This window comes from Ostreococcus lucimarinus, chromosome 6 (assembly GCF_000092065.1).
Source record: "Ostreococcus lucimarinus CCE9901 chromosome 6, complete sequence".
NCBI classification, from domain to species: Eukaryota; Viridiplantae; Chlorophyta; class Mamiellophyceae; order Mamiellales; family Bathycoccaceae; genus Ostreococcus; species Ostreococcus sp. 'lucimarinus'.
This window is the reverse complement of record NC_009360.1, coordinates 243,869-257,889: the sequence shown is the minus strand read 5'-3', so window position 1 is coordinate 257,889 and position 14,021 is coordinate 243,869. Positions and strand designations below refer to the sequence as shown.

Sequence of the window (14,021 nt, the reverse complement as noted above, 5' to 3'; positions counted from 1 at the left end):
AGACACGGGCGGTTTAGACGACTTGATCGAGTCCATGTCCTTGCCAGAATCATCTTTACGGCTTTTACGCATGTTTTTCTCCAATCAAAGCCAATGCGATGCGATCACGGGGGAGTCCGTGCTGCGAACGTTTTCGCTCGCCGAGCGCGGAAAGTGGATGTCGTTGCTGTACGCGTCGCTCAGCGTCCCAGTGTACTTGGCCACATTTTATTTCGGCGTCTCGCGTGTGCGCCACGAAAAGCGATGAGGCGATGGGAACAATCAGGTTTGACGATTTAATTAAGGTTTCACTACACGTCTCGTCCTCTGAGCGCGCCATCCGAGCGCGTCTCGCCCTCTGAGCGTCCCCCTCGTCGAAAAAATGAATCAATGATTAATCGCTTTTTCGCGTCGTTTGCGATGACCGAGATCGTCGCCCTCTCACTTCCGTCGCGGGCAATCCCCGCACAACTTCGCGACCGGTCGATCCGGGTGCACGCACTTCGCCTTGGCCATGTCCACGCGCGCCCAGTCGCTCGTCCCGCACGCCCGCTCCCGCGTCGCCCCATCCGTGTTCGCGAAATCCACGCTTCGCGTCGCCCACGGCGTCGCCTGTTCCACGCGTTCGACGCTCGCGTTCGTTCGCGTCGTCGTTCGTCGTCGCGCCCGCGCGTGCGCGCGCGCGCACGTCGTCGTCGTCGTCGTCGTCGTCGTCGTCAGGGCAAACATGATCGGTCGAGCGCGCACGTCAGCCGCGAAGTGCCGACGCTTTATCCGCGACGCGACGCGCGGCGCGACGCGGCGCGCGAATCTCTCGCATTCAATCACCCTCGAACGCCATGTGCGAGCGAAAACGAACGCGCGCGCCCGGGATAAAAAAATGGGCGCGGCGCCGTGAAATCCCGTCATCGATCGCGCCCGCGTCGTCGCGCGCGCGTCGTCGCCCCGCGCGCGCGCCGCGCCGTCTCTCTCCGCCGCAGCAGTCCGCGAAACATGGCTGCCGAGCAACACGAACGCGCTTTCCAGAAGCAACTCGGGGTGAACGTCGGGTGCGTGCGACGACGAGCGCCGCGCTCGGTCGCGAAGGGCGCGCGCGCGCGCGAAGGATGCGAAGGGCGAAGCGATCGCGGGTGCGGACGACTGACGAATGATTCGATCGATGTGCGTAGGTTTGCGTCCGCGACGAAGAAGAAGACGCCGGGCAAGGGTGGTAACCGATACTATAAGAATGTTGGTCTCGGGTTTAAGACGCCGCGCGAGGCGATCGAAGGTGCGTGAAGACGAGGAGAGGGATTTCGAACGCGCGATGGCGCGGGTTCTAGGGCTTGCTTGGGGTTCTAGGGCGCGGCGAGGCGAGGGTCGGGACGCGCGGGCGGATGACGACGCGATGACGGCGAAGAGGGTTGATGAGAAAAGCGAGGAGACTGTGAGACTGACGACTGATTGATTTTTACCTCGATCGTAGGGACGTACATCGATAAGAAGTGCCCGTTCACGGGTAACGTGTCCATTCGCGGTCGCATCTTGACGGGCGTCGTCAAGTCCACGAAGATGAACCGCACGATCGTGATGCGCATGGATTACTTGCACTTCATTCGCAAGTACCAGCGTTACGAGAAGCGCCACACCAACATCTCCGCGCACATTTCCCCGTGCTTCCGATGCAACGAAGGCGACAAGGTTGTCGTTGGCCAGTGCCGCCCGTTGTCCAAGACCGTTCGTTTCAACACGTTGAAGGTGATCCCGAGCGGCTCCAAGGCGGGTAAGGCTTTCGTTGCGCACTAAGCGGTTTTAGGGAAGGTGGTTGCGTTCTAGAACGTTGTCTTCTTTAATGATTAGCACAAAACTAAAAACTAAAAGCTCACTTCATGGCGATCGCGGCAATGCCCGACTCGATATTCATCTCACCCATGCGCACTTTGCTCACGCCGTTTTCACCCCAGTTTCTCCACGAGTTCACCATCCACCAGTAATGTTCTCCCTCTTCCGAGACCCCCCAACCGATGAGCTTCGTCGCGTGCTGTCCGAGTGGCTCGCCAGCGTCGTTGGGGACCGTGTACACACCCGAGCCCGTGTGCCTGTAGAAGTCGGCGTAGACGGGTCCAAAAGTCACAGCCACGGAACCGTTTTCCATTATCTCTCTCGCAATACACGTGACGTCTCCTTTTGGGCACGTGTATGGCTCGGATGTGGGGTGAACAAAGGACAAGGCGGAACCGTCCGCGCACTTCGCTGGACAGCTCTGCGGCGTCGTGCCAGCAACCATGCATGGATGATCGCACGCCTCAAACTCATACGGTAAGCACGCGTTCGAGTCTAACATACCACCGTATGGTATACCCTTGGTGAATGCGATCCGTAAAGTGTCTAAGACGTCGCCACCGTCACAACCTGAGCCGCTGTCGAAGCACGAGAGGGCGTATTGGGGCGAGAGCTCGTCCGCGTTTTCGCCGTCAGTGGCGACGCAGAGACGATCATTCATGACTTCCGTCGCCGCAACGGCCCAGCAGGACCCACATCTACCCTGGTCTCTGACCGCGCCTAAAAGTCGAGAGCATTTCGGGTACGCAACGCGCGCATCAAAGCTCGTGGGAAGCCTGTTGTCTTTCGCTCGTAATTCCACCTTGCCGAGCGCCGGCAGTCTGGTCAAGAAATGGTGCACCCCGTGCGTCTCATCGGATGAAGCGTGCGGTGAAAGTGGCACGCGTCGATTGACGTCTTTGGGAGGTAAGACACCACGGATGGTGCTCTTTTCCCTCTTGGAAAGAGCCGCCGTGGAGCTCGAGGCGCGCATGAAATCAGACAACTCGACGTCATCGACGCTGAAGTTTTCTTCATTGATGTGTCTAGTGAGAAAGCGAATGGCGTTCGTATCAGACATATCCCAGTCTGGATACTTACGCAGCAATGGAAAGACGTCCGCGACGAAGAGGCTCAACTTCTTCGCCTCCGCACCGTCGCTGGAGTCGGCGCCGCCTTCAAAACCCAGCCCAGCCGTGGCCCACTCCGGGACAAGCTTCACGAAAGTCCGAGGTTGATCCAACATCCCCGACATCATCCCATCGTAAGCTCCTAAGAACCCGACGCTATCGTCGCTCTCATCACGTTTCATCGCTCTCGCCCGATCCACCAAAGCTTCAAACGTCTCCTCGCCCACCGCGCCGAGTCCCGCGCGCGCGGCGACGACATCTTTGCACGCGCCGTCCCTCCCGATCGCCCGGCAGAAATCATCAAACACCGCCGGTGCGCTCAACTGCGCCGTCATCGCCTCATCTTTCGCTCGCAAGCGTCTAAATAGAAACCCCCGCGCCGCTCTCGGCAGCGCGTCCACGGGAAACCGTCCGCCTCCGAGCAGCGCGCACGCGCACGCCGACAACACCACGAACGCGCCCGCGTACGTCACCGTCCGTCCACTCACTCCTCGCGCGCGTCCTCGCTCAGCCTTCCCGCTCTCCACGTCCGTCCGTCGTCCCGCGCGCGCGCTTCCGTCCCCATCGGTCGCCCGGCCTGGGTGTTGGCGCTCGCGTCCACCGACGAGCGGCGCGCGCTCGTCCATCCCGCGCGCGTCGTCCCGTCGTCGCGTTCGCGCGTTCGCGCGCTCGCGTCGCTCGCGTCGCTCCCGTCGCTCCCTTCGCGTCCTCGCCGGCGCCGCGTCGACGTCTCGCGCGCGTCTGGCTGGGTGTTGCGCGTCGGGACGATCGGCGCGATGCGACGCGATCGGCGCCGCACACGTCGACGCGCTCGACATGGCGCTCGAACACGACGGCGTGCCGCTGACGTCGATGACGACGAAGCAGCTCAGCGCGCTGGCCAGGGCGAAGGGCGTCGCGCCGCAGCAATCGCGCGCGGCGTTTTTGAACGCGCTCGCGGACGCGCTGACGCGAGACGACGACGAAGGACTCGGAGACGACGCGCGCGGGATCGCGCGCGAGGGCGAGACGACGATCGAACGCGCGCGCGTCGCGCGTCGGACGACGGAGGTGACGATCGGACGGGGCGGGGCGACGACGACGACGACGACGACGCGCGCGGGACGCGTAAACGAGTTCGGCGAAGAAGAGGACGCCGTCGACGGCGCGAACGCGTTCGATGGGGACGATGACGAGGATGAGGATGGGTACGAAGATGAAGAAGGTTACTTCGTCGGAACCGCGGCGTTCGTGTGGGAGGACGAGGTGTACACGTACGGAGGATTGGCGCACGAGGGAGAATTCGTGACGAGCGTGTACAGGTGGAGCGGACGAGGGGCGTGTTACGAAGTCGCCGCCACGGCGGCGGATGGCGAAGTTGGCGTGCCCCCGGGTCGATATGGACACGGCGCGGTCGTGCACGGGGATTTGCTGTACGTTTTCGGTGGTCAAGGGCAATTCGGATGCTTGAACGATTTGTGGGTGTTCGACTTTGTGGCGTGCACGTGGACGCTGGTGGACGTCATCGGTGACCCCCCGCCGTCGCGCACGGGACATTGCATGTGCATATCCGATAACGTCTTGTTCGTTTTCGCGGGGAAGGATGTGCAGCCGGGACAGGATGTTGTCATATATAATGATCTGTATGGGTTCGACTTGGCGGAATCGGAATGGCTCACCATCGACACGCAGTGGAAGCATCCGGTTGGTGGTGACGCGTGCGCGATGGCGGCACGAAATTCGACGCTTTATATCTTAAGTCCAAACGAAACTTCCATCGAAATGGTTGTTTGGGTCCTTCAGCTTTCTGCGGCGGGTACGCCGCGTTGGACGATGGTGGCGCGAGCCGGGCAAGTGCCGAGTCCGAGAACTTCCTTCTTATCTTGCGTGTATGGTGCGAATTGGATCGTCCATGGCGGCCGAGTATTGTTGCAAGACGATGTGCTTGGTGACACGTACGTCTTTCACTTTCCTACCGCGGAGTGGGCGCGACTCAACCCGGAATCCGACACCGACCCGCGATTTAGCCACGCCGGGGCGTGCGTCGACGGCGCCCTTGTCATCTTGCACGGTTCCCGTGATCCGAGTATCAGAGCTTCTCCAGAGGAAGCTGGTGTGTGTATAGCGATTAATCTTGAAGCTTATCTTCCATTCCCCACGGGAGAAGAAGAAAGTGAGTTGAATATGACGTACACGGGCAAAATCCCTCAGTACGACGAGGGCGACGAAGAGGGCGGCGCTGTGGCGACGAGAGGCGAAGGCAAAGAACTGGACGAAGCTGTTCAAGAGACCGAAATTGAGTCTAATCTTGAGCAAAATATTCTCACGCAGCTGAATGAAAGGGGTGTATACGGCTCGAAAGGAGGTTTGCTTGGGGGGTCACTTCACGTGCCCATCAAAGGTTCGCACGACACGGGTGACTTGGAGTTCATCGTCGGTGATTGCAAGATTTTCGCTCACACAGAAGTCGTGAGAGAGGGTTCAAAATATCTCGCAGAGCTCATGGAAAAGTCTCCGATGACTGCTGCGCTCGAACGTAAGCCTGACGCGATGAAAATCACGCAGCACTACTATCGCTATCTCGGAACCATCATGGCTCTTCTCGTGAGGGCTCTCTATTGCTTTTTTGTCGTCGTTTCCTTCACCGTTCGTCGCATGGTTTCACCCGAAAAGGATTCTATGAAGCGTATAGTCATCACGGACTCCAGTGTACCCGTCGTTTTGGCCGCTTTACGCTGGATTTACCAAATCCCCGTGCATCCGCAGGCGGACATGTTGCTTGAACTGTATGAGCTCGCCAAACGTTTGAAAATCGACGGCTTACCGGGCTACTGCATAGATCGTATGAGGAAGGAGTTGAACGTGAAAAACGCGGCTGCTGCCGCTAAAATCGCGTCTTTGTCCCGGAACGCGCCTCTATGGAAAGCCGCCGTGAAGATTGGTCAGCAGCAATGGAATGAAGTGAGCCACACAGACAGCTTCCGTGAACTGGAACATTCGAACCCGAGCATCGCGCAAGATTATGCTCTCGCGATCCATGAAAGCGTAGTGTTGCCCGGCCATAAAGGTTTTGGGTCGCATGCCGCGTGAAAATTGTAAAACTAAGTGCTAATAACTGTTTCATTACCATGAATGCTATTTTTGTGCTAAAAATCTCAAACGACTGACGACCAGCCAGCTTGCAAAGCGGACTCAAGTACTCGCGCCGCGAGACTTGGATCTACCAGTACCCTCACGGCTCCTTCGTGCGTCGAGACGAGTATATTCGTATTGTCAGCCGTCATGACGACTTGACTGATGTCGGAATTCGATTCGAACTCCCAGCGATGGCGCAAACGTAACGAGGGTAAGTCAAAAGCAACTACAGCCACTTTTCCCTCACTGGATGCCGTGCCAGCCACGAGATGATAACCGTCCTTCGAAACAAGTAACGTGGTTAAAGTGGAACACGTATCCACCAAAGAAATTGTTGAGATGATGTTTCCATTCAATGATACCACAGTGAGTGTGCGTTGCAACTCGTTCCAAACAACCAAAAAGGCTTCGTCAGAAATAGCGCAAAGGGAACCTCGAAGGTTGGGAAATGTGACCATGGCGGCGCCTTTCATCACGGAATAAAGAGAAGCCCCAGCAGCTGGAGTCACCGCCAAAATTAAATCCAAGTTCGTGTTTATGGCGAGCGATGTAATTGACTCACCATGCCCTTTCAGTAAGCTAATGGGCCCATTTAGCGTCATCTTTGTCGTCGGAGCATCGTCAGTTGTCAAACGATCAATGACGTTTGCAACGGTTGATCCTTCGTTGAAAATGGAGTTGACGTCGACTCGAATGATTGGAGCGATTGTTTCTCGTAGATTCTCACCTAGTGTAACTTTCTCCGTTGGTATTCTGATAAGCCAGATTCCAATCGTACCGTCGACAGATCCAGTCGCAAGAACTCTCCCGTCGGCGGAGATTGAAATCGAAATTACAGGCGCGCGGTGGCCCGTTTCATTACTCTCTATCGACCCGTTCTCGCAGTTGAATACCTTCAATGAGTTATCGGCGTGACCACCAATAACCACGTGACGTCCGCCGGGAAGCATGGCGCACGGAAGCTTTCGACCAGGCTTGATCAGCTTTGGATCAAGTTTGGCGTTAAATTTCACAGCTTCTGTGACATCAGTAAATCCAGCTCGTCGACGAATCGAACCCATGAACGAACCGAGCGTGCTTTGTTCTTTCGCAGGCTCAAAAGTAAATGGTAACCCCGCACCACTTGGCACACTTGGCATGAAGCGATGCGTCTTCATCTCCAAAGCTGTGGATATTACGACTAGTTGACCGGTGGAGAGAATGTCCATGAAGGCGACACGGTTGTCAGCGTAACTTGGTGTATTGAGAAGGTAGTCGTTCACTTTGTCGCCGTTATCAAATAACCAATGGCACCCGATAACTGAATCAGCCGCGCGTTGCCTACCAGGATGTGGTATGGTCAGAAGCTGCGAGGGAGTTTGCCCGAAGCAAGCAATTTGATCCTGCGTTGCCTTCAGCAGGATTGGATCTTGAATAGCTTCGACGTCAACTGCACCTTCATAGGTCATATAGTAGAAAACATTACACGCAGACTCTGCAGCTTTGCCTCTTTGCTTGTAGCCAAAAATGAGATCGACCCAGTGGTGAAGGTTCTTACTGACGTAGTCACTCTCAAGAGCCTCGCGCTGCTTTGCGACGAAGTCTTCCGGTGATTTTGCCCACGGAGGAAGTATGACGGCGTCGACTTTCTCACCAGATTGAGTGACTCCGAAGTCAATATTGTTGACATTTTTGAACATTTCTGGAAGGTAGAAGAATTCAGGTACAAGCTCTTTGACGTCACTCATGTCATTGTAGCAACTCTTCCACGTCGAAGCAATGTCGTGGAAAAGTCTATCTGCATGATCAAATTTACCACCTTGCAGCTCATATGCGAGCGTCGTGAATGGATCGACACGCAAGAGATAGAATAAGACCGTTCCAGATGAGCTATAATGACTCCCGTAATGAAACTTCGGGATTTCAGGGTCGTCAAAAAAGTCGTAGCGCTCCTTGATTCTCGCAAGTCGATCTGGGTTCAGCGCTCCGATAGGCTTCCGCAAATCACGATACACGTCTGGATTGCTCAAATCTAGAGTTTCCGAGGTGTAATCCGTGAGAACCCACGGGAACACTGGATACTGCGTTATGTCTTGGTAACTTCTTCCGGCAAGTGTATTCAGCGCCATGATATAGTCAAAATTTGAAATTTCACGACGAATCCACCGTGACGTGATATCACTTTTGCGGAGCAAAGCTTCCGGCTTACTGGTCTCAAGATAGAGTGGAACGAAATTTTTGGGCTTCAGCTTGATCAACACGCGGAAAACTTGCCGCCTTTGTTCAGCAGTACCGAAATCAATAAAGTAAGTCATGCGGTCTAGCATGAAAAATTCCAGAGCGCTTCGACGAAGCAAATATCTTCGACTTTGAACTTGATGAAGATGCTCCAGGGGCCAAGACCAGACGTGCGAGTTGTCTTCGGTGTAAAATATCATTTCCTTGTCAGAGATTGTGAATTTGCCACTGTAGATGTCCAGAGGAGTGACCATTGTCGCAGAACACTCATAATTGGACTTCTTTACTTCGCTACGATTTGCCGCGACTGCCAGTGCGGCAGTGGCAGCCATCACCTCGTTTAACTCTTCGTTGTTCATCGATCGCTGTGGACTCAGAGGAAGGTCATCTTCGTCGTCCGATGCGTCATGCTGTTGTCGGACAGGGAGCTTAATTTCCATCGCCTTTGAGTCGACTGGTGCCAAATGCGTTAAACGCTGTCGCATCGCCATGCGAGAAAGAGAGTAACGACGTCGTCTACCGCTCTCTGATGGGTCGATTCCTAAACGTGCGACATCGCCATCATCCTTAATTTTCGTCACCAGAGAATTACTCGCTTGCAAGGCTCTCATGTAACCTTCCCAAGCGACGATAACTTCGCTTTTCTTTTCGCCTTCGGCGGCGATGGATAGAGTACGTCTAGAAGCTTCCTTTGAGAGCGCTGCGAGCCATTTCGACGACATAGAGATGTGCACGTATTCACCTTCCCAAGTCGTCACAAACTTTTTGAAAGTATCTGTCCTTGTGTGATGAACAGCTCTCTGCGCACTCAGTCTCGACTCTGTCGCATCTGGGCCTCGGGCGGCTACGACGCTGTTTCGCGTTTCACCCATAGGCGTTGATTTGACTACACATATGAGCGTTTCCTTGATTGTTGACGACATGAGTATCTTGGTCCACTCAGCTGAACATAGAGATATTATTGCTGAGCTCAACGATCCTGATGCAAGCGAACGCAGCTTTGGAGAGATATCATCCTTCTCGCCCGCAACGATGACTTCCCGCCAGCGAGCAACCAAGGCGATCAAGTAAGTGGTGATCGCCTTGATATACACCACTTTTCGTCCCTTGAGTTTTGAGTACCGCCAAACTTCGTCTAACAGAAGCGCTATGGCTCCTGGTGCGAGACGAGCCGTTTTACGCACCGATGCCGCTTGCAACAGAGGTACAAGCAGGTTGTGCAACACTGCCAACTTCTTACCAGCCTCGCTCGACTGTGTCGTGCCCCACAGATGCTTTGCCTCAAATACAATCGCATCGGAAATCGAAGAACTACCGGAGGTTAGCGACGGCAGTGTATTCACGATATGTGCCGGCATCAGCGGTAGGGCGCTATCATACGAATCGTCATCTATTGGAAGATCTTCTTCGCGAAAATACGCGAGAGTGAGTCTGAGAAATAAGAGGACCAACTCATCATCCTTCAGCAACAGTGAGTATGAATCTGCACCAGTGCATTGCATACCGACCATAAAATTTATCATTTGCTGCGTGAGACGTAGCAGTTCGAGAGATTGACCGCCCATTGCTGTTGAACCTGCGCTTGGCGTCGCGACGAGACCTTCAATCAAGCGACAACGGTTGACCCATCCATTTGCTGAGTCCGTAGCGTATGCCCCGTAGCAGACTAGGGCGTTCGAGATCTTACCAATATCGTATGAATGAATTGGCGATAGTGACTCAGCGCTAAGTAACCTCAAATGATCTTCAATCATGTCTAACAAAGCGATGATGTTTTCAAACGTTGCGTTGCTGTTTGCGCTCAGGTTTTCTCTCGACTTCTTTGTTCGATTATCATCTGAAACGCTTATGCCTTTCAACTCACTGATCATAAACGTCGCCAAGCTTTGCAATACTAGCTGCTGGACTTCGGCTCGCTTTTTTACATCATCTTTGGTGACCATCTTGATCGATTCAATCACTGTCTCAAGAACGCGCCAACCATCCGGCAATCGCATTGAATGTTGCAACAGGATCATTAGCAGGTCGTTTGCAGCACTCAACGCGCTAGAGATTGTGGACTGCACGAGTATCTCCACTAACCACTCTGGGAATTCGGGCAAAGAAAGTAATAAGTTGCGATTGTCTGCGTATGCGCACGCAATCAACATGACGTCGTTCAGCGCTCGACTAGACACACTCTCTTCGCACTTCGGTAGAGTTGAGAGCATAGATCCAAGCATACCACCGCTGATGAGCCGAGCCGGCTCAGTCATGTTTATGCTTGCGAGATTGATTGAGATAGAGGACTGAATGATCGCCTCGTACACGTCAACTGTTAGCAGTTCAGCTGAGCCTTTGATGAAAGCATACCGAACAGCTCTTTCTATGCTTCCCTTGGTGACCTTCTTGCTACCGCCTACTTCGGTCGTTTTATTTGCGCTCACGCACCCGGTTTCTAACATATAGCCAAATAATCTCACACATTCGGCAAACAAGCCCTGCACACCCTGAAGTTGATGATCAAATTTTCCTCGGAGAGCAAGTGCGCGCATGAGACCCATGCAGACCTCGACACCTCCTTTGGACACAAAGGCAAATAAAAATTCGTTCGCTCTATCAGCCTTAGGTGAGACAATCATTGAATGGACTAGCTTTATGGTAGCTGAGAGCATGTGAGGGCACGGGCACTCTGCAAGAAAGCCGATTATGATTTCAACTTTTGCGTCCATGTGTTCACTGGTGTTGACGAGTAAATTCACGGACACCAACAAGTCGTCTATCAATCCCAGCAACTCCTTCTCTGATACCCGTAATTCTCCTCTATCATCCATAACTGACTTCGTAGAACTACTATGCAGTATTCCTCCCATTAGAGACGTCGCTGGTGAAAGCCAACGACGTCCATTATCAAACAGAAGTTGCAGCGCTGAAATTTCTTGCATCAAATCTGGGCTCGTGTTACAGAGCGAAGAACATATGTTCAAGCGACGCCGAACTACGCGTGCTCCGGAGCCGTTCCAAGGTTTGAAGTCCAACACAAGCGTAGAAAGAAGCTGCTTTGATAACACTTTCTCGCTCTTACACACGGATAAGAGATGCTCAATGGCGTCAAGAATGGCTTCCTCCTCGTCGTCGAGAATGTCGCCAGAAAACTGTCGACGTAGAGCATCCATAGCGAACGGTAAAGCGTGCGCCAAGAGACTTGGGACGTTTTTGTCTTCCATGACTTTCAAGTTTGGAGGATGGTTTTCGCACGCACCGGCTATTATTCCGATAACTGAACGTATGGATAAACCCGCACTGGCGAAATCGTCATGAGCATCTGAAATCTCCGGTGCTAAATTCCTTGAGCTAACCAACGGACACGCGAACGGTAGCATGATGGCTGGTCCACTTTCACACGATGCCCAAATAGAGTCTCGCATCAAGTTGCGCCTCGCTACAGTTGTGCCGCCCAACAGGGCCGCTTTGGACTCGATGGACACTCCTGCAGGAGAAATATCCAAGACGTAGTTCTTGCTCGCCATTCGAGGATGGAGAACCTGAAGTATAGTCGGTGCTAATACCTTATCTAAGACATCTTCGACGTTGACATCGCCTCCTTTGTCATCGTTCGATGAAAATCGCGGAACATAAGATCCACCACGCGCTGAAAGTGCCTTCATCGCATGACCGCCAAGCGCCTGTTTGAAAATGTACACTGGTCCGAGACTTGCAAACAGTGCGCATTGACGCCGCTTACGTTGTAGCCCGGCCATAGCTGCTGGAGGATTTGTACCTATACAACAGAACCCAAGTGGCTTGCTTATTTTCGGTAGATCAAACTTGTGGGTTTCGACACATATACCATTCACGTACAGCCGGGTTTCGGCTCCGCCGGTTCGAACGCTCGCTGGTTTATGCTCAATTCCCAAGCAAAACCATCGCTTGAGAGGGAATTTGTGAGAGAACGGGAGCGTCATTCTGGATTCTTTAACACCATTTGTCTCTAAAATCAAGAAACCATCGTGAAAGTAACATTCAACCCCTTGTCCTTCGGCGGATAAAAAACTAAACAGCCGCGGCATGTGCACTTCGTCTTCGCCCGCGGCGGCGGCGGCAACTGCAGCGGCGGCGAGTGGAGATGCATCCACGACCTGCGATGCTGAAGCGGCAGCAGCGTACGATGCTGCTGACGCAGCGGTAGTCTCTGACGCAGAAACGCTTTCCAAGTACACCCAAGTCACAAAAGCCAAACCTTCCGTAAACGGCCACTTGGGTTGCGCCGAGCCTAATATCCCGCTACTTTCCCCATCCAACAGGAACAATTCCGCTGGACCGGTGCTAAACCTCGTCTGCAGCGTCATGTTGAGTTGATCTAGCAGGAACCCTCTAGATTCGGGCGTGCTCGCCGCGGCTAACTCTAGCCACACTTTCAAATCCAGCGCCGACATGGAAAATCCCGCCGCGCGTCGAGCGCACTCGGCGACGATTTTCACATCACCGTCGGCTTTGCCGTTTTCATTCGATCTCAAAAGCGCGTCGAGCGAGCGCAGCAGCTCCTGTACCACGCCTTGTTCGCACACCGCGTGACAATTCCCCATGTACGACCGCAACACGTGCCGCACGCCTCGCAACAACGCTCCTCGATGACTCGGCCCGTACTTGGTCTCCGGCATCGTCCTCGCCAGTTCCACGCCCAATTTCACGTACCCCGCGTCGCATCTCGCGATCGCCACGTCCATCCCGTGTCCGTGTTCATCATTTTCTCCCACATTTTCGTTCCCATCGTCGTCTTCATCGTCTCCTCGCGCCATCATCACCGCCGCGTCCCCGCCCACGAGTTCCAACAACTTGATGACCGTCAGCGCGAGCGCGTCCTCGTCCCCATCGCTCACGAATCGCGTCAGCGCCTCGAACGCATCGTTCGCGTCGTCATCGCTTCCATCGTTTCCGGGCGCGCATCGCCGCACCGCTCGGCGCAGCGTCGCCGCGACGTACGTCTCGTCGTCGTCGTCGTCGTCGTCGTCCCGCGCCCAGCGCCCAACGACCGCGGACGACGACGTCGAGCGGCGTCGCGCGCGGGCGTCGTCGTCGAGGTAGTGCGCGTCGTCGTCGAACTCGAGCAAAAGCTCCATCTCAGCGCGACCGCGCGACCGCGCGATCGAGCGACGACCGCGCGCGCGAACGGCGCGCGTGTGACGCCGACCCATCCGAAACCATCGACGCGGCACAGCCTAAACCCTCGACGCGCGCGCGAAACGCGCGCGCGCGCGCCGGTTCGAACCGGCGCGAACGCGCGAGGGACGAGACGGCGGAAAACGCGCGGAAAACCGCGCCGAACGCGTGACTAAGTAACTCGTGTGACAAACTACGTGTGCTATTCCGACGCGTCGCCGCGTCGTCCCGCGGCGAACCGCGCGCGCTCACTCGCCTCGTCCCCTGCCTCCGCGACCGCGCCCGCCGCGACCGCCGCGACCGCCTCGACCGCCCTCGCCTCGACCGCCGCCCTGCGGACGATTCTTCATCTCTTCCTTCACCACGTCCAGCACCTCGTCCGGCACGCACACGTACTTGATCGTGTTCCCGCGCACGTAACACTCCGCCATTCGCCAAAACCGATCGCCATCCTTGGAGGTGCAAATCACCTCCTTCAGGTGCACGTTCATCCACGTGTCGCACGACGCCAGCGTGCCGTTGTACGTCTCTCCATTCTTCAGCTCCACCAGCATGGGGTGCCCGCACGACGTCTTGAGCAGCGTCAACGGAAGCATGTTCGTTCGGCCGACGTCCCGCGCGCGCCCGGGAATGCGGGAATTC

At 55.1% G+C, this 14,021-nt stretch overlaps 6 protein-coding genes across 6 annotated transcripts; 3 read left to right on the top strand and 3 right to left on the bottom strand.

Annotated features, from left to right (window-relative positions):
- Positions 1 to 34: 34 nt before the first annotated feature.
- OSTLU_94480 (predicted protein) lies at positions 35 to 247 on the top strand (the record flags this gene model as incomplete). Its single annotated transcript, XM_001418384.1, has 1 exon — positions 35 to 247. The coding sequence occupies one exon, from the start codon at positions 35 to 37 to the stop codon at positions 245 to 247; it is 213 nt and encodes a 70-aa protein (XP_001418421.1).
- Positions 248 to 972: 725 nt separating this feature from the next.
- RPS11 (Ribosomal protein S11, component of cytosolic 80S ribosome and 40S small subunit) lies at positions 973 to 1,779 on the top strand (the record flags this gene model as incomplete). Its single annotated transcript, XM_001418383.1, has 3 exons — positions 973 to 1,028; positions 1,149 to 1,249; positions 1,445 to 1,779. 3 exons carry the CDS (start codon positions 973 to 975, stop codon positions 1,762 to 1,764), a joined length of 477 nt encoding a protein of 158 aa, XP_001418420.1. The 3' UTR covers positions 1,765 to 1,779.
- A 61-nt stretch (positions 1,780 to 1,840) lies between these two features.
- OSTLU_94479 (predicted protein) lies at positions 1,841 to 3,091 on the bottom strand (the record flags this gene model as incomplete). Its single annotated transcript, XM_001418158.1, has 3 exons — positions 1,841 to 2,057; positions 2,133 to 2,697; positions 2,881 to 3,091. 3 exons carry the CDS (start codon positions 3,089 to 3,091, stop codon positions 1,841 to 1,843), a joined length of 993 nt encoding a protein of 330 aa, XP_001418195.1.
- A 986-nt stretch (positions 3,092 to 4,077) lies between these two features.
- On the top strand, positions 4,078 to 5,061 carry OSTLU_94478 (predicted protein; the record flags this gene model as incomplete). The annotated part of the gene is given in 2 exon segments (XM_001418382.1): positions 4,078 to 4,096; positions 4,111 to 5,061. Coding segments are annotated over 2 exon segments (970 nt in total), but the record flags the coding sequence as incomplete, so codon positions are not given.
- A 2,281-nt stretch (positions 5,062 to 7,342) lies between these two features.
- Positions 7,343 to 8,440, bottom strand: OSTLU_41455 (predicted protein; the record flags this gene model as incomplete). Its single annotated transcript, XM_001418157.1, has 1 exon — positions 7,343 to 8,440. A coding segment is annotated over one exon (1,098 nt), but the record flags the coding sequence as incomplete, so codon positions are not given.
- Positions 8,441 to 13,627: 5,187 nt separating this feature from the next.
- OSTLU_12601 (predicted protein) lies at positions 13,628 to 13,975 on the bottom strand (the record flags this gene model as incomplete). The annotated part of the gene is made up of 1 exon (XM_001418156.1): positions 13,628 to 13,975. The coding sequence occupies one exon, from the start codon at positions 13,973 to 13,975 to the stop codon at positions 13,628 to 13,630; it is 348 nt and encodes a 115-aa protein (XP_001418193.1).
- Positions 13,976 to 14,021: the final 46 nt, after the last annotated feature.